The sequence below is a fragment of the Scyliorhinus torazame genome, chromosome 17 (assembly GCF_047496885.1).
Source record: "Scyliorhinus torazame isolate Kashiwa2021f chromosome 17, sScyTor2.1, whole genome shotgun sequence".
NCBI classification, from domain to species: Eukaryota; Metazoa; Chordata; class Chondrichthyes; order Carcharhiniformes; family Scyliorhinidae; genus Scyliorhinus; species Scyliorhinus torazame.
The window spans coordinates 72,457,380-72,476,165 of NC_092723.1; the positions used below are offsets into that span (position 1 = coordinate 72,457,380).

Below are 18,786 nucleotides of genomic sequence, written 5' to 3' on the forward strand. Positions count from 1 at the left end.
GTTGTTTTTTCAATTTAAAAAATGTTTTTTTCCCAATTAAGGGGCAATTTAGCGTGGGCAATCCACCTACCCTGGACATCTTTGGGTTGTGGGGGCGAGACCCATGCGGACATGGGGCAAACTGCACATGGACAGTGACCCGTGATCGAACCTGGGTCCTCGCAGAGCTAACCACTGCACCACCTTGCCACCCATGGACATTGCAGCGAAGGAGGAAGAGGAGTGTGAAGTATTGGACATGGTAAGCATAGGGTGAGGAAGTAGCAAGGGGATGAGCACCCTTAAAAGCGGATAATCACCAAGGACGGATGAAATGTACATCAGCCTGTTGAAAGAAGCCAGCGAGGAAATTGCAGCGGGTCTGACCATCATTTTCCAACCCACATTTGTTACAGGTGAGATAGGGCAGAATGGTGGTGCAGTGGTTAACACTGGGACTACGGCGCTGAGGACCCAGGTTCAAATCCCGGCCCTGGGTCACTGTCCGTATGGAGTTTGCACATTCTCCCTGTGTCTGTGTGGGTTTCATCCCCACAACCCAAAGATGTGCAGGTTAGGTGGATTGGCCGCGCTAAATTGCCCCTTAATTGGAAAAAAGAATAATTGGGCACTCTAAATTTATTAAAGAAAAGTTACAGGTGAGGTGTAGAGGATTGGTGGTCTGCTAACATTGTATCCTTGTTTAAAAAGGAAGTGAGGGATAAACTGAATAATTCTAGGTCAGTCAGTCTGACCTCAGCAGTGGGAAAATTATTGGAATCAATTCTTTAAAAGAAAAAAAAAAATTTTTGAGTACCCAATTCTTTTTTTTTCAATTAAAGGGCAATTTAGCGTGGCCAATACACCTACCCTGCACATCTTTTGGGTTGTGGGAGCGAAACCCATGCAAACACGGGGAGACTGTGCAAACACCACAGACCGTGACTTAAGGACGGGATGGAACCTGGGACTTCGGCGCCGTGAGGCAGCAGTGCTAACCACTGCACCACCGTGCTGCCCTTGGAATTACTTCTGAGGGACATCATAAACCACTTAGGAAGGCATTGATTAATCAAGGTAGGTCAGTGTAGTTTTGTTAAGGGAAGGTCGTATCTGACCAATCTGATCGAATCTTTTGAGGAAGTAACAACGAGGATTGATGAAGGTACTGCAGTTGCTGAGGTCTAAGTGGATTTTACCAGACATTGTGACATGATCCCAGATGGCAGACTGGTTAAAACAAAGCCCATGGGATCCAGGGAAATGTAGCAAGCTGGATACAAAATTAGCTCAGTGGCAGGAAACAAAGGTTAATTGTTGAAGGATATTTTTGAGACTGGAAGGCTGGTTCCAGTGGGGTTCTGCAGGGCTCAGTTCAAGGTCCCTTGCTTTGTGTGGCTTATATTAATATTTTGAACGTGAATGGAGGGGAATGATTAAGAAGTCTGCAGAAGAAACACAAATTGGCCACACAGTTGATAGCAGGAAGGATTGGTGTAGACTGCAGGAAGATATCAATGGACTGGTCAGATGAGCAATAATGTGACAAATGGAATTCAACCCAGACAAGGGGGAAGTGATGCATCAGCACAGTGGTTAGTACTGTTGCTTTACAGCGCCAGGAACTCGGGTTCGATTCCCGGCTTGGGTCACTGTCTGTGCGGAATCTGCACGCTCTCACCGTGTCTGCGTGCGTTTCTTCCGATTGCTCCAGTTTCCTCCCACAAGTCCCAAAAGACATGGTTGTTAGGTGAATTGGACATTCTGAATTCTTCCTGTGTGTACCCAAACAGGTGCTGTAGTGTGGCGACGAGGGGATTTAGGGGATTTTCACAGTAACTTAATTGCAGTGTAATCTAAGCCTACTTGTGACACTAATAAAGATTATTTGGAGAAGTCAAACAAGGCAAAGGATTATACATTAAATTGGAGGATCCCGAGAGGTGTAGAGGAAGTGAGGAACATTGAAGTGAATGCGCAAGGTCCCCGTGTTGGTTAAGGCAGCATATGGAATCCTTTCACTTATTAGCCGAAGCATAGAATACAAGAGCAGAGGTGTCATGCTGGAACTATTTAAACATTAGTCAGGCCAAAACTGGAGGACCATTTGCAGTTGTGGTCACTTTACTACAGAAAAGGCGGAATTGCATTAGACAGGGTATAGAGAAGCTTTATCAGTATGTCAGGACGGGGAAATTGCAGCTATGAGGAAAGGTTGGACAGGCTGGGGTTGTTCACTTTGGAACAGAGGAGACCGAGGGGAGATTTGATTGAAATATACAAAATTATGAGGAGGCTGGCCAGAGCAGATGGGAAGGGTCTATTTACTTTAATGGAGAGGTCAATGACATGGGGCTATGGATTTAAAGAGAGCAGGAGAAAGATTAGAGGGGAGATCAGGAACAATGTTTTCACCCAGAGGGTTGTGGGGGTCTGGAATTGACTAGCTGAGAGGGTAGTCAAGACAGAAACCCTCAACTCATTGAAAAGGTGGCTGGATATGCACCTCAAGTGTCATAACTTGCAGGGCAATGAACCAAATGCCTGTAAGCAGGATTAGGCTAGGTGAACTGTTTTTCACCAGCACAGACATGATGGACCAAGTGACCACTTCTTGTGACATAAACCTTCTATGATTTAATTCTGCAAAATGTGAAGCGAAAGATGATCATCAGTACATCTTACTTTCTGGTTTACTGTCTACGAGTAATTCTTCAATGTGATTGTCTGCTTCATTGACTTGATGATATACATCGCTATTGCTGAACATCTGAAGATCCCTTGACTTGGTGCCAGATTCAAGCCACTGACAGGATGGTGAAATCCATGCCAAAGAGATTGCGAGATCTTTATGGGCTGCTTTCTTCAATGCCAGTGGCAAGTGCAATTGTTGACTACGAAATTCAGGCCAATACCTTTCTACTCTGCCCCCATCTACCCAACATATTTCAGTTCTCATTCAATTTCTTACACTATCTTACAGGGACTGTTAATATAGGCCAGTTGTGGGAAAATACCGGAGAACGAAGAGTTGGATTGAGGTTACTCAAGCCAAGAGTAAAGAGTCTGTACAGCTAATTTTCATCCCATCAGCGGCAACTGGATTTGAACTCCAGGTCCCAGAAATATCACACTGCCTAATCCATTGAACTACCCAGTCTTTGAAAACTTGCATACGCTTTATGCACTTTGCTTGTACTACATTGTATTTGACCCCACAAATGACATTTTGACTGATTAAAGATATTGAGCTCCAGGTCATCTCATATTAATTTCAAAGTGAAGCTGGCAGTCCTAACTGATCACCTAACACAGAAGGATGAAATGATAGACAAGTCCTGGTGGTGCCATTGCCTGCCTTTCAAGTTATTTAATTAAAACCACCAGCCATAAATATGCATCAGGAATATGTATGATCATGCTCCAACTTTAGTAAAGATTTTTGTTGCATCTTGCCCACAGATTACTTTGTTAGGGAATGGATTGGAAAGAAACAATGTGCAATAGCTGTGTTCTCATGCCTCTGAGATATTTCCTGCATGCAAGATTAAAAAGTGACTCAAGGTCACATGTGTAATCATTTTTAATTCTATTGGCTGGAATTTAGTTACAGAAAACCAGTTACTTCGAATCACCGCCTATTACCAAGAAATCCAAAAATTGTGCTGGAATACTACAGAAGGATACAGCACCTAAAGCAGCTATGTGACCAGTGCCAGCTCTTTGATAGAGCGACCCAATTCATTCCATTTTATTGTTCTTTTCCCCATGGCTCAGCAAATCTTTCCTTTTCAAGTATTTATCCAATTCCCTTTTTCAAAGTTATTTATTTTGCTTCTATCACCCTTTCAGGCTGTGCATTCCAGTTCAGAATAATTCACGGCACAAATTTCCTTCACTCAAGTCACCTTTTGTTTTAATTTTAGAGTACCCAATTATTTTTCTTCCAATTAATGGGCAATTTGGCATGGCCAATCCACTTAACCTGCACATCTTTGGGTTGTGAGGGTGAAACCCATGCAGACATGGGGAGAATGTGCAAACTCCACATGGACAGTGTCCCAGGGCCAGGATTCGAACCCAAGTCCTCAGTCCCAGTGCTAACCACTGCGCCACAGGCCACCCTCCACTCAAGTCACCTGACTCTTTTGTCAATTACCGTAAATCTGTGCCCTCTGATTAAGTATTCTTCTGTCACTGGAATAGTTTCTCCTTAATTACTCTATCCAAATCCTTTAAGATTTTGAACACCTCTATCATATGTCTTCTTAACCCTTATTGGTCCATCAGGATCGCAATTCCAATTTTTCTAGTCTCACCATATAACTGAAGCCTCCAGTCAGTGATTAACTAACAAAAACTTGGCTTCCGGGTGCGGCGATGACTAGCTGAGTCGCACGTTTCGGCAGCTCCCAGTGGAACGGACTTTTGGGCTCTTAATAAGAGCCCCAACGGCAATTTTAACGGCTAAAAGTACTGTGCGGTGAACCAGAAGGAAATCCCCCCTGGATACGGATGAAAAAAGGAGAGGAAAGTGGCCGGATTGCGGTGGATCCTTTAGAGCAGCGGCAAGGAAGGCAAGCAAAAACCAAGATGGCGTCGGAAGGTGGCAGTTTAATATGGGGCCCTGAACAACACGAGTTTTTGAAACGCTGCGTGGAAGAACTCAAAAGGGAAATGAAGAGGGAGCTGTTGGCCCCGATATTACAGGCGATCGAAGGGCTAAAGGAGGAGCAAAAGAGTCAGGAGCGGGAGCTTCGGGTCGTGAAGGCAAAGGCTGCCCAGAATGAGGACGACATACAGGGCCTGGTGGTGAAGACGAAGATGCACGAGGCACACCATAAACGATGTGTGGAAAGGCTGGAGGCGCTGGAGAACAACGCGAGGAGGAACAACCTAAGGATTCTTGGTCTTCCTGAAGGTGCGGAGGGAGAGGACGTCGGGGCATATGTGAGCACGATGCTGCACTCGTTAATGGGAGTGGAGGCCCCGGCGGGTCCGCTGGAGGTGGAGGGAGCATACCGAGTGATGGCGCGAGGACCGAGAGCAGGAGAAATTCCTAGAGCCATAGTGGTGAGATTCCTCCGTTTTAAGGACAAAGAGATGGTCCTTAGATGGGCAAAGAAAACTCGGAGCAGTAAGTGGGAGAACGCGGTGATCCGCGTATACCAAGACTGGAGTGCGGAGGTGGCGAGAAGGAGGGCAAGCTTTAATCGGGCCAAGGCGGTGCTTCAGAAAAAGAAGATAAAATTCGGAATGCTGCAACCGGCAAGACTGTGGGTCACATATCAAGGGAGGCACCACTACTTTGAGACGGCGGATGAGGCGTGGACTTTTATCGTGGAAGAAAAATTGGAATGAGCTGGTTATTTAAAAAAAAGAACGTTTGAAACAAAGTGGTGGGGCGAGTATGGTGGGCGAAGAGGGGGGTAAAAAGGGGGGAAAGAGGAGTTTTATGTTATTAATCCTGCGATGTGGTATATTTTCTCTCTTCCACAGGAGGTGGTGGGGGGAGGAAAGGAGGTGGAGGAGATGGGGCGTTGACCATTGGGGGCGGGGCCAAGGGGGAAGCGTGGGCTCGGTTCCCACGCTATGATAATCATGGCGGGAATAGGGAAGCAGGAAGGAGGGGGCGTCGCACGGTGCGAGCCGAGGTCACGGGGGGGAAGCCGAGGTCGGCCAGAGTTTGCTGACTTCTGGGAGCAACATGGGGGGTGTAACTACGCTAGTGGGGGATCTAGCGGGGGGGGTGGGAGGGGGGAACTATTGGGCTGCTGCTGCTGGGGAGAGGGGGGAGCTGGTATGGGGTGGGATGGGCGGGGGGGCACCGCCTGGGGGGGACACAGCTGCGTGGGAACCGGGTGAGGAGCTGGAAAAAGGGGATGGCTAATCGACAAGGGGGGGGGGGGTAAAAAGCCCCCCAACCCGGCTGATCACGTGGAACGTGAGAGGGCTGAACGGGCCGATAAAGAGGGCACGGGTACTCGCACACCTTAAGAAACTTAAGGCAGACGTGGTTATGTTACAGGAAACGCACTTGAAACTGATAGACCAGGTGAGACTACGCAAAGGTTGGGTGGGGCAGGTGTTCCATTCGGGGCTAGATGCGAAAAACAGGGGGGTGGCTATATTAGTGGGGAAGCGGGTAATGTTTGAGGCAAAGATAGCGGGGGCAGATACGTGATGGTGAGTGGCAAACTACAGGGGGAGACGGTGGTTTTGGTAAACGTATATGCCCCGAACTGGGATGATGCCAATTTTATGAGGCGTATGCTAGGACGCATCCCGGACCGAGAGGTGGGAAAGTTGGTAATGGGGGGAGATTTCAATACGTTGTTGGAACCAGGGCTGGACAGGTCGAGGTCCAGGACTGGAAGGAGGCCGACAGCAGCCAAGGTGCTTAAAGATTTTATGGAGCAGATGGGAGGAGTAGACCCGTGGAGATTTAGCAGACCTAGGAGTAAGGAGTTTTTGTTTTTCTCCTATGTCCACAAAGTCTATTCGCGAATAGACTTTTTTGTTTTGGGAAGGGCGTTGATCCCGAAGGTGAGGGGAACGGAGTATACGGCTATAGCCATTTCGGATCACGCTCCACATTGGGTGGACTTGGAGATAGGGGAGGAAACAGAAGGGCGCCCACCCTGGGGAATGGACATGGGACTAATGGCAGATGAGGGGGGGTGTCTAAGGGTGAGGGGGTGCATTGAAAAGTACTTGGAACTCAATGATAATGGCTAGGTCCAGGTGGGAGTGGTCTGGGAGGCGCTGAAGGCAGTGGTTAGAGGGGAGCTGATATCAATAAGGGCACATAAAGGAAAGCAGGAGAGTAGGGAACGGGAGCGGTTGCTGCAAGAACTTCTGAGGGTGGACAGGCAATATGCGGAGGCACTGGAGGAGGGACTGTACAGGGAAAGGCAAAGGCTACACGTAGAATTTGACCTGCTGACAACGGGTACTGCAGAGGCACAGTGGAGGAAGGCACAGGGTGTACAGTACGAATATGGGGAGAAGGCGAGCAGGTTGCTGGCCCACCAATTGAGGAAAAGGGGAGCAGCGAGGGAAATAGGGGGAGTGAGGGATGAGGAAGGAGAGATGGAGCGGGGAGCGGAGAGAGTGAATGGAGTGTTCAAGGCATTTTATAAAAAATTATACGAAGCTCAACCCCCGGATGGGAGGGAGAGAATGATGGGCTTTCTGGACCGGCTGGAATTTCCCAAGGTGGAGGAGCAGGAAAGGGTGGGACTGGGAGCACAGATTGAAATAGAGGAAGTAGTGAAAGGAATTAGGAGCATGCAGACGGGGAAGGCTCCGGGACCGGATGGATTCCCAGTTGAATTTTACAGGAAATATGTGGACTTGCTACTGATGAGGACCTTTAATGAGGCAAAGGAAAGGGGACAGCTGCCCCCGACTATGTCTGAGGCAACGATATCGCTTCTCCTAAAGAAGGAAAAGGACCCGCTGCAATGCGGGTCCTATAGACCTATTTCCCTCCTAAATGTAGACGCTAAGATTCTGGCCAAGGTAATGGCAATGAGGATAGAGGATTGTGTCCAGAGGGTGGTCCATGAGGACCAAACTGGGTTTGTGAAGGGGAGACAGCTGAATACGAATATACGGAGGCTGCTAGGGGTAATGATGATGCCCCCACCAGAGGGGGAAGCGGAGATAGTGGTGGCGATGGATGCCGAGAAAGCATTTGATAGAGTGGAGTGGGATCATCTGTGGGAGGTGCTGAGGAGATTTGGTTTTGGAGATGAATATGTTGGATGGGTGCAGCTGTTGTATAGGGCCCCAGTGGCGAGTGTGGTCACGAATGGACGGGGATCTGCATAATTTCGGCTCCATAGAGGGACAAGGCAGGGATGCCCTCTGTCCCCATTATTGTTTGCACTGGCGATTGAGCCCCTGGCAATAGCATTGAGGGGTTCCAAGAAGTGGAGGGGAGTACTTAGAGGAGGAGAAGAACACCGGGTATCTCTGTATGCGGATGATTTGTTGTTATATGTAGCGCACCCGGCGGAGGGGATGCCAGAGATAATGCGGACACTTCGGGAGTTTGGAGAATTCTCAGGATATAAACTGAACATGGGGAAAAGTGAGTTGTTTGTGGTGCATCCAGGGGAGCAGAGCAGAGAAATAGAGGACTTTCCGCTGAGGAAGGTAACAAGTGACTTTCGTTACTTGGGGATCCAGATAGCCAAGAAATGGGGTACATTGCATAGGTTAAATTTAACGCGATTGGTGGAACAAATGGAGGAGGACTTCAAGAGATGGGACATGGTATCCCTGTCACTGGCAGGGAGGGTGCAGGCGGTTAAAATGGTGGTCCTCCCGAGATTTCTCTTTGTGTTTCAGTGCCTCCCGGTGGTGATCACGAAGGCTTTTTTCAAAAGGATCGAAAAGAATATCATGAGTTTTGTGTGGGCCGGGAAGACCCCGAGAGTGAGGAAGGGATTCTTACAGCGTAGTAGGGATAGGGGGGGGCTGGCACTACCGAGCCTAAGTGAGTACTACTGGGCCGCCAATATCTCAATGGTGAGTAAGTGGATGGGAGAAGAGGAGGGAGCGGCGTGGAAGAGATTGGAGAGGGCGTCCTGTAGGGGGACTAGCCTACAAGCTATGGTGACGGCCCCATTGCCGTTCTCACCGAAGAAATACACCACAAGCCCGGTGGTGGTGGCGACTTTGAAAATTTGGGGACAGTGGAGACGGCATAGGGGAAAGACGGGAGCCTTGGTGGGGTCCCCGATAAGAAATAACCATAGGTTTGCCCCAGGGAGAATGGATGGGGGATTTGGAATATGGCAAAGAGCAGGAGTAACGCAACTGAAAGATCTGTTTGTGGATGGGAAGTTCGCAAGTCTGGGAGCGCTGACCGAGAAATATGGGTTGCCCCAAGGGAATGCATTCCGGTATATGCAACTGAGGGCTTTTGCGAGGCAACAGGTGAGGGAATTCCCGCAGCTCCCGACGAATGAGGTGCAGGACAGAGTGATCTCAAAGACATGGGTGGGGGACGGTAAGGTGTCAGATATATATAGGGAAATGAGGGACGAGGAGGAGATTATGGTAGATGAGCTGAAAGGGAAATGGGAAGAAGAGCTGGGGGAGGAGATTGAGGAGGGGCTGTGGGCGGATGCCCTAAGTAGGGTAAACTCATCGTCCTCGTGTGCCAGGCTAAGCCTGATTCAACTTAAGGTGTTACACAGGGCGCATATGACTGGAGCACAGCTCAGTAAATTTTTGGGGGTAGAGGATAGGTGTGCGAGATGCTCGAGAAGCCCAGCGAATCACACCCACATGTTCTGGTCATGTCCGGCACTACAGGGGTTCTGGGTGGGGGTGACAAAGGTGCTTTCGAAAGTAGTGGGGGTCCAGGTCGAACCAAGCTGGGGGTTGGCTATATTTGGGGTTGCACAAGAGCCGGGAGTACAGGAGGCGAGAGAGGCCGATGTTTTGGCCTTTGCGTCCCTAGTAGCCCGGCGCAGGATACTGTTGATGTGGAAGGAAGCCAAGCCCCCGGGTGTGGAGACCTGGATAAATGACATGGCAGGGTTTATAAAGCTGGAACGGATTAAGTTCGTCCTCAGGGGATCGGCTCAAGGGTTCACCAGGCGGTGGCAACCGTTCGTCGAATACCTCACAGAAAGATAGACGGAATGGAAAAGAAGAAGGTAGCAGCAGCAGCCCAGGGGGGGAGGTGGGGGCGGGGGAGGAACCAGAAGGAGTCTCAGGGTTGTTAATATATATGTATAATATGTATAGGTCGTTGCTATAAATAATTGTATATTGGACTGTTAAATCATATTTTTGGAGAGTGTTTATCTGAGACAAGGCAGTTGCCATTTAGTTTTAGTTTTAGTTATATATTATTTATTCTTTGTTTATAAAACAGGTCATTGTTATTTATACGGTTATATTATTGTGTAAAGGATACACAATGTACTGTGATGGTTGACCAAAAATTTTCAATAAAATATTTTTTTTAAAAAACTAACAAAAACTTAAGATTAAGAATGTAGCTCTCGAGACACTGCAAGCATGAACCTGCATCTTAACAGCACCATCATACATTGATAGACTTTTATTAGCACAACAGGCTATTCTCTAGAGTTGGGTTCTTACCTTACTGCAGTTTGGGAGGTGCTCGTTTGTGCTTTCTGCTCCAGCCTCTTCAGTCCAATAAGCAGCGTCTCCCTTGAGCAGTGTTTGTCCTGTCAAAATATAATAAACAGCAAAACACTAACAGGTGCACTGACTTCAAAATATAGAGTTATCCAAGCTAATTTGTACAATTTCTGTAAGTTGCGCATACATTCTGATCAATTCTATTGCAGTGCTCCACTATGGTGACACATAGAACACATTAAAGTTCCCTAGATTCTGGAAAGGTCCCAGTGGATTGGAGTACCGCAAATGTGTCACCTTTATTCAAGAAAGGAGGGAGAAAGTAAGTAACTATAGGCTAACATCCATCATTGGGTAAATGCTAGAATCCATTACTAAGGAGATAGTATTAGGTCATTTAGAAAATAAGAATACATTTAGGTTGAATCAATGGAGTTTCGTGAAAGGGAAATTGTTGTTGCGAAAATTCTTAGAGGCTGTTGAGGATGTAACATTCAAGAGTGATAAAGGAATAATGTATTTAGATTTCCAAAAGGCATTCAATAAGGTGGCACATAAAAGGTTACTACAGAAGATAAAGCCTCATGGTGTTTGGGGGGGGGGGGGGGCTGACATGGATAGAAAATTGGCCAACAAGTAACAGAGTTAGGATAAATGGGTCATTTTCTGGTTGACAAATTGTAAATAGTGGAAGGCATCAGAGATTAGTGCCTCAACTATTTACAATCTGTATTGATAATTTGGATGGGTGTTCTGGTACCTGAATCACAAAAAGGTTTTAGCACTGCTGCCTCACGGCACCGAGGACCCGGGTTCGATCCCGGCCCCGGGTCACTGTCATTCTCCCCGTGTCCGCGTGGCTCTCATCCCCACAACCCAAAAAGATGTGAAAGGTAGGTGGATTGGCAATGCAAAATTGCTCCTTAATTGGAAAGATAATTGGGTACTCTAAATTTCTTTAAAAAATAATCACAAAAAGGTTAACATGCAAATAATTAGGAAGGCAAACCGAATATTGGCCTTATTGCATGACAGATGGAGTATAAAAGTCAGGAAATTTTGCTACAACTGTACACGGCATTGGTGAATTTGTAACTGGAGTACTGCTAAGGTGCAGTTTTGATCTTATTTGAGGGATAGACTTGCTTTGGAAGCAGTTCAGAGACTGATCCTTGGGATGAAGGGTTTGTCTTATGAGGAAAGGTTGAGCAAATTGGGTCTATGCTCATTGAATTTTCAAAGAATGAGAAGTGATCTGATTGAAACATAAGATTCTGACGGGGTTTTACAGAGTTGATGTTGAGCAGATCCATCAGCCATATTTTCACACTGCCCTAGCAAGACACACAGCCCAAGGGCAATTAGGGATGGCCAACAAATGCTGATCTTTCCAGTGACATCCATATTCCATGAATTAATAAAAAAACATAATGGAAGTACCAACATACATACAAACTCTGTCTGTATAGAGCTTTTTTCTTTTTTTAATGTGTATTTTATTACAAACATGTATCAAAGCAGGTTACAGCAAATAAACACCCGGGAAACATACTTTCCAACGATCAACTATACAATCTGTATAGATTTTCCCCCTTTTTCACCCCCCCGCCCCGCCACGACGAACAGCTCCTCAAACACGGTCACAAACATCCCCCACTTTTTCTCAACCACCCCCTGCCGAGCCCCTTAACTCATACTTTATCTTCTCGAACCGCAGGAAGTCATGCCGCTACCCCCAGTGGCGATACCGACCTACACTCCAGCAAAATTCACCGCTGTGCAATCAGAGAGGCGAAGGCCACGACATCGGCCATCCTCCTCTCCATGAGCTCTGGCTTCTCTGAAACCCCAAATATCGCCACCAAAAGGTCCGGGTCCACCTCACCCTCCACTACCCTGGCTAAGACCACGAACACTCCCGCCCAGAATCTTCCCAATTTTTCACAATTCCAAAACATGTGCGTGTGATTCGCTGGCCCCCACCCACACCTCTCACACTCACCTGCTACCTCTGAAAGAACCCACTCATTCTCGCCCGAGTCATGTGCTCCCGGTGCACAACCTTAACTGTATCAGGCTCATCCTTGCACAAAAGGAGGTCCTGTTTACCCTTCGCAGTGCCTCACTCCATACTCCCCAATTGATCTCCCCTCCCAACTCCGCTTCCCATTTCTCCTTGATCTTCACCACCTGTTCAGCCCCCTGCCACTTGTATATATCCCCAATTCTTCCCTCCCCTTCCACATCTGGAAGTAGCAGTCACTCCAGCATGGCATAGCCCGAGGGAATCCCCTCTAGACCTTTCGCGCAAAGTCCCTAACCTGCAGACACTTGAACTCACTCCCCCTCAGTAGCTCTACCCTCTCCCTTAGCTCCTCCAGACTGGTGAACCCTTCCTCCAAATACAAATCCCTCACCTTGACCAGCCCCACTTCCCTCAACCTCCTGCATACACTATCCATCCCCACTGGCAGCTTGCCCCCCCCCCCCCCCCCCCCCCCCACACACACACACCATGTTACGCCACCATACAAAGATGCTCCATGTTGCCAATGTCAGTCCTGGAGATGAAAATTGTCCCAACCGGCCTTAGCATCTTTTCAGCTGATCAATATCATTCAAGTGCATTTTATATCTTTTATTTCATAGAAGTCTCAGCTCAACACATGAAAATGTATCCAACTGGACTGAATGAGGGGTAATTATACTTACCCATGATTCACGCAGAGCAGCATTAGCACCGACATCCCTTCCATCCTAAAATGCCTCCTCAGCTGATTCCATATCTTCACCGTGGACTGCACCACTGGGCTCCCTGAATAACTACTCAGAGCCATTGGCAACGCTGCCGTCACCATAGCCCTCAAACTAGACCCCTCACAAGATTCCTCCTCCATCATAACCCACTCTATGCCTTCTCCTTCCCACCACCACCACACCTTGTCCACATTCGCCACCCAATAATAATGAAGCAAATTCGGCAATGCCAACACCCCCCTGCTGCCTCCTGTTTGTATAGAGCTGATCCAATGTAGGCTTACTGAACAAAATTACACAATTGTCCAGTTAAATTGAAGAGAATTAGAGAAATACGTTTTGACCAATTGGACAACAAACACCACAAAATCCTTGCTGGGCCCTTCTCTAGAAAAGGTAGTAAAAAAGGCCATGGGTGCGATTCTCCACTCCCACGCCGGTTGGGAGAATCGCCTGGGCCGCCAAAACTTTCGGGAACGCAGGTCCGACGTCCTCCCGCGATTCTCCCAAGCGGCGGGAACGCCCGGTCGAGTTTCGCGGGCTGCAGGCCGGAGAATCGCCGGAGACACCGAAAATGGCAATTCTCCGGCACCCCTGCTATTCTGAGGCCCGGATGGGCCGAGCGGCCAGGCCCAAACGGCGGGTTTCCCCCGGCGCCGTCCACACCTGGTCGATGCAGTCGTGGGCGGTGCGTGAACGCTGGGGGGGCGAGGGGGGATCCTGCACCGGGCTTCACCTGCAATGTGGGGTGGCCCGCGATTGGTGCCCACCGATCGTCGGGCCATCCTCTCTGAAGGAGGACCTCCTTCCTTCCGCGGCCCCGCAAGATCCGTCCCCCATCTTCTTGCGGGGCGGACTTAGAGAGGACGGCAACCACGCATGCGGCGCCGCTTTTACGCGGGTGACAAGGCCTGGCGTGTGTAGATGACGCGGCCCCGATACTGGCCCATTGTCAGGGCCTGAATCGGTCGGGACAGGGGCCGTTCCGCGCCATCGTGAACCTCGACGGCGTTCACGATGGCGCGGCCACTTCGGCGTGGGAGTGGAGAATCCCGCCCCATGTATTAGGATTTGGTTCTTTCATTAGCTTAAATATTAGGTTTAGTGGCAATGCATAAATTCTTGAAACTGAGATATAGATGTGATAAAAAGAAAGCTTCCCATGCAGAGTTTAAAATTTATGAATTGACCAGCTTTGTGTCCAACAATTCATGGGTTACTGGGAATAATAAGCAAACAGAACAAGTTGAATACAGCCTGTAGTTGAGGGGACTACCTGTTCTCAAGTTTCCAATGCTACTTTGACCACATAGTAAAGGAGATAACTCACTCTTTTCCTTGCCAATGTGTATACGGACTGGTATCTTCTCAACGGCAATGCACAGAAATGCAGCAACTTGCAGAGTCTGGAGTCGTCCCCCCCACCCCCCCCACCCCCCCAACTTGTGGAGTCTGGACCCCCCCCCCCCCCCCCCCCGCCCACAGAAATGCAGCAGCTTGCAGAGTCTGGACCCCCTCCTCCCACACACACAGTTACGCCACCGTACAAAGATGCTCCGTGTTGCCAATGTCAGACCTGGAGATGAAAATTGTTCCAGCGGGCCTTAGCATCTTTTCAGTTGATAAATATCATTCAAGTATATTTTATATCTTCTATTTCATAGAAGTCTCAGCTCAACACATGAAAATGTATCCAACTAGACTGAATGAGGGGTAATTATACTGTATGATATGTGTTCAGAGCTTCACTATTACCTCACAGTTTGCGATATACTTTAGTCTGAATATATTTTTCCTTACAGCGAACATGACCACTTGTGTTTAGCAATAGAAATACTGACTATAAAATATTTGTTTCCTTTGTTTTTTGATGGTTAATCTTCAAAGTTTAATGATACAATTGGAATTTGAACAAGTTGACGGGTCAGGTACTCAGAGGGATTCAAGGGAATTTGGACTTTGAAGCAGAATCACATTTAAGCACAGAAAATCTGAAGTACTAAATCAGATTTAGGTCAGTCTGGCATGAGCTTCCTGCACAGGAATGAACATGTAAATTGACTACATTTATTGTTTTTTTTTGGAGGAGTGGAGAGAATGGAAGCAGGTGGTCAAGATGTATATAGTCACTTACATTATCTGCCTATACCTGTCACGGTTTTCTAACAAAAAAATAATTGACATCTTTTATAGTAAAGGCATCACTCTCCAAAGTTAAAAACAATCATTTTAATTGAAGCAGCAAGTAAAGCTGTCAAATGAAAGAGTCACTTTACCTGCAGGTGTGTGATGAATGATAGCCTTTGTCGAGGAAGTGGCTCACAGCCCTCCCACATACATTGACCTTGGTACACATCCTTTCCACCATGCTCAGTAGCTGCATGATAAAACACCTGGGATGGTGTCTCAAACCACCTGTGAATAGTAAGCTTTAGTTAAACAAAGAAAAACTGAAACTCCATTTAACTGTCACTTTGAATACATGTCCATACACGGAGGGCACCGTATAAATTAATGTATAATTTTTATAAAACCTTTTTCTTTTGTCTTCTTCCATCTTCATATCATGTCCATCAGAAGGAAAGGTTGGTTACTTCTATCCCCCTGCTATTGATGCTCTTCAAGGAGAAGGAACTCAACAATGAATCTTGTTCCTCTTTTTAGAGATCAGGAACCTTCCCACATGATGTGGCTGAAATTTGGAATCTGGATATCCCTATGCATTAACATCCCAAAACACCATGCAGGAGGATGTGCTGAAATTTTAAAGTTCACTTACCTCCAAGATCCTTTGAACCTATTTCATCTGCAAAAAACATTCACCAGGATAGATCAGGTAAAGGCAATTAGATGCCTCTCACTACAAACTTGCACTCTTGAGAGCTGATAATTACGTGAAAGTTAATTATTATTAAAGTTTTCTGCCAACCCTGATTTTTGTGAGAATTTGACAACTGAAGAATGTCCAAAATTGATTATCGTTTCTCCTCCAGAGTCTGAGAACATGTAGACCAAATTAATGGCTCCATCACTGCCATGATTGAGATCAATTAACCCATCAAGCAGCAATCATATCTGGAATCTGGCCTACAAAGCTCCATATCAAACCGCACCACACAGTGTATTTGCCGACTAAACAGTGAAGCAGCCTCAACAAAAGGGATGGCTGAATCATAACAGGAATCTGTGAACAAGGTTCAGATAAGGTTCACAAAAAGCTGTTCCCATATGGTAAAAGGATTAGGGGTCACAGATTGAAGACTTTGGTCAAGATACAATGGGCGGGGCGGTGGGAGGAAATGAGAGATAATGACATGGAGCTTCCGGTTTACGAGGGTGCAGAAAGTGGAGATGATGATTTCAAAAGAAAATTGGGAATGAACATGCAGACATACAGTAATAAAGCAAGGGGATGGAACAGATACGATTTCTTGGAGAAATGGCACAAGTTCGATGGGCTGAGTAGCCTCTTTATGTGTATGACTCTTAAATAGGAGACAATTCCCAAATACAGCCAGGATAGCAAGGTTACTTCGAAGATACAGAATCAGCACAGCAGGTTACTGAATTCTAGGGATAACACATCAACCAAAATATGTGTAAAGTTGATTGAAGACAGCCACCAGGAAGCAGGCGTGGGAGAGTTGGTGTTGGTGAAGTGAAAAGAGAAGGTGGCAACTAATTGGTGAAAACCGTTGTTCCCTGAAACGAGTCCAGTCTTCATTCAACAAATCTGAACATGAGCCAGGAACAGGTTTACAAATGGAAAAGATTGATAAGGGACTTCACATGTAGATTTTAAAAGCTTTCCAACAAAAAACATATTTATCCTTAGTTCTGCCAGAAAGTTAATTTTATATATTAATAAAATGTTAGCCCCAATCACAATTCACTCTGGTACAGTGATAGTAAGAGCAAAAGAGAAAGCTCTGATGAGAGAGGAATAACATGGGAAACAGAATGAGAGAAGTAGAGAAAGGACTTGTATTTCTAGTGGCGCTGGTTTAGCTCACTGGGCTAAATCGCTGGCTTTTAAAGCAGCCCAAGGCAGGCCAGCAGCACGGTTCAATTCCCATACCAGCCTCCCCGAACAGGCGCCGGAATGTGGCGACTAGGGGCTTTTCACAGTAACTTAATTGGAGCCTACTCGTGACAATAAGCGATTTTCATTTTCATTACTATAGTTACTCACAACCTCTACATCCCAAAAAGCTTTACAACCAATGATGTACTTAAGTATACTCACTGCACTAATGCAGGGAAATTTGGTAGCCAATTTGCACACAGCAAAGTCCAACAAATGGCCAAGAGACACATGTCCAGCTGAGCAGTTTGTTTTTTTAAATTATGCTGGTTGTAGGCCAGAACACCAGGGTAGCTTACCAGCTCTTAATTGAATGGTCTGGCGTGATATTGAGAGAATAGACAAGACCTCAGTTTAAAGTCTTGTCCAAAAGACAAAAGTCTCTTCCAGAAAGTGAGTGAAGATGTGAGAGAAAGAAACATCTGCTCCTAGCTAATAGGCGCCAGCAAATAGAGCTTGGGGCAGCACGGTAGCATTGTGGATAGCACAATTGCTTCACAGCTCCAGGATCCCAGGTTCGATTCCGGCTTGGGTCACTGTCTGTGCGGAGTCTGCACATCCTCCCAGTGTGTGCGTGGGTTTCCTCCGGGTGCTCCGATTTCCTCCCACAGTCCAAAGATGCGCAGGTTAGGTGGATTGGCCATGATAAATTGCCCTTAGTGTCCAAAATTGCCCTTAGTGTTGGGTGGGGTTACTGGGTTATGGGGATAGGGTGGAGGTGTTGACCGTGGGTAGGGTGCTCTTTCCAAGAGCCGGTACAGACTCGATGGGCCGAATGGCCTCCTTCTGCACTGTAAATTCTATGAAATCTATGCAGCTAGTGATAACTCATCTCCAGATATTTTTCCCAGGCCTGTCATGTCTGATTTGACCTCTACAACTTCCCACTAGAGTACAGCTATGGTCAAGAACTTTGTATGTGTGCACATGTGCGTATATACAAGCCCTCACAAACTCATGGTCAACCACTTATGCCAAATACTTTAATTCCACATATATTGGCATCGCACAAATTAGTTAATCTACTGCTAATATATTCTTTCTAAAACACACAACTCATTTCATAAAGTGAGTTCTAAAGAGATCTTTAACTGCAATAGATATAGTTTGAACTTGCTTGGAATTGGCAATGGTGCCCAATCTATGCCCACAAAAATGCCTTCTGAACAAATAAATTCAAGCTGTCAAGTTCACATTCAAGAACCATTCCGAGCCTTATATAAGGCATATTAAGAAAAAAATAGCAGGACATCATGCTGCTATTTAAGGAGGCACGATAGTGAATTAGTGCAGACCCACTTTCTTGCACATTTAATAGATGACTGACCTCTTACAATCTTTCCAAAGACACATGAAGCTGTGGTTGGGTTTCCTGGCAGACTCAGCTTCTGGAGCAGACACCGTCACCTGGGAGCTGTGGGGACCTTTGTACTGCTCCACTGCTGGGGAAACCTGAGACTGCGGGTGTTGGGTTGCTGTCTGCTGATTGGACACTGGAGCAGGAGAACCCACTTTAGGAACCCCCTGCAAACAAGAGAGAGAGGATTAGCCACTTACTGTTACATTATGTGCTTTCAAATTTAAAGAAGCAAATTTAATTGTAAAATTTCTATATGAAAAAGTGCCTTTAATAATGTCTCAGAAACTCTGTTAAAGTTTCAGATCTTTAGTACATATTATGGACAGTCATGTGTCAGTTTAAAATCTACAATGATTTAAATGCAGCTCTAATTGAAATTGTGATGCTGACTTAATTGCCCTGGTGAACAGAGGGGCAGGTCAGTCCAAAATCTGAAGGTGGAAATTTGTGTTATTTTTAAGTACCTGGTACAAGG

The 18,786-nt window shown here is 46.6% G+C and overlaps 1 protein-coding gene across 3 annotated transcripts in view; it reads right to left on the bottom strand.

The window, feature by feature from the left end:
- The window catches only part of LOC140393946 (AT-rich interactive domain-containing protein 2-like), a 467,509-nt gene that overhangs the window by 25,917 nt on the left and 422,806 nt on the right, over positions 1 to 18,786 (bottom strand). For all 3 annotated transcript variants that reach the window (XM_072480629.1, XM_072480628.1, XM_072480627.1), the window contains 3 exons: positions 18,279 to 18,475; positions 15,144 to 15,282; positions 10,108 to 10,196 (listed from right to left, as the gene is read on the bottom strand). In XM_072480629.1, the coding sequence (XP_072336730.1) occupies positions 10,108 to 10,196; positions 15,144 to 15,282; positions 18,279 to 18,475 (425 nt within the window). The remainder of the gene's footprint in view (positions 1 to 10,107; positions 10,197 to 15,143; positions 15,283 to 18,278; positions 18,476 to 18,786) is intronic.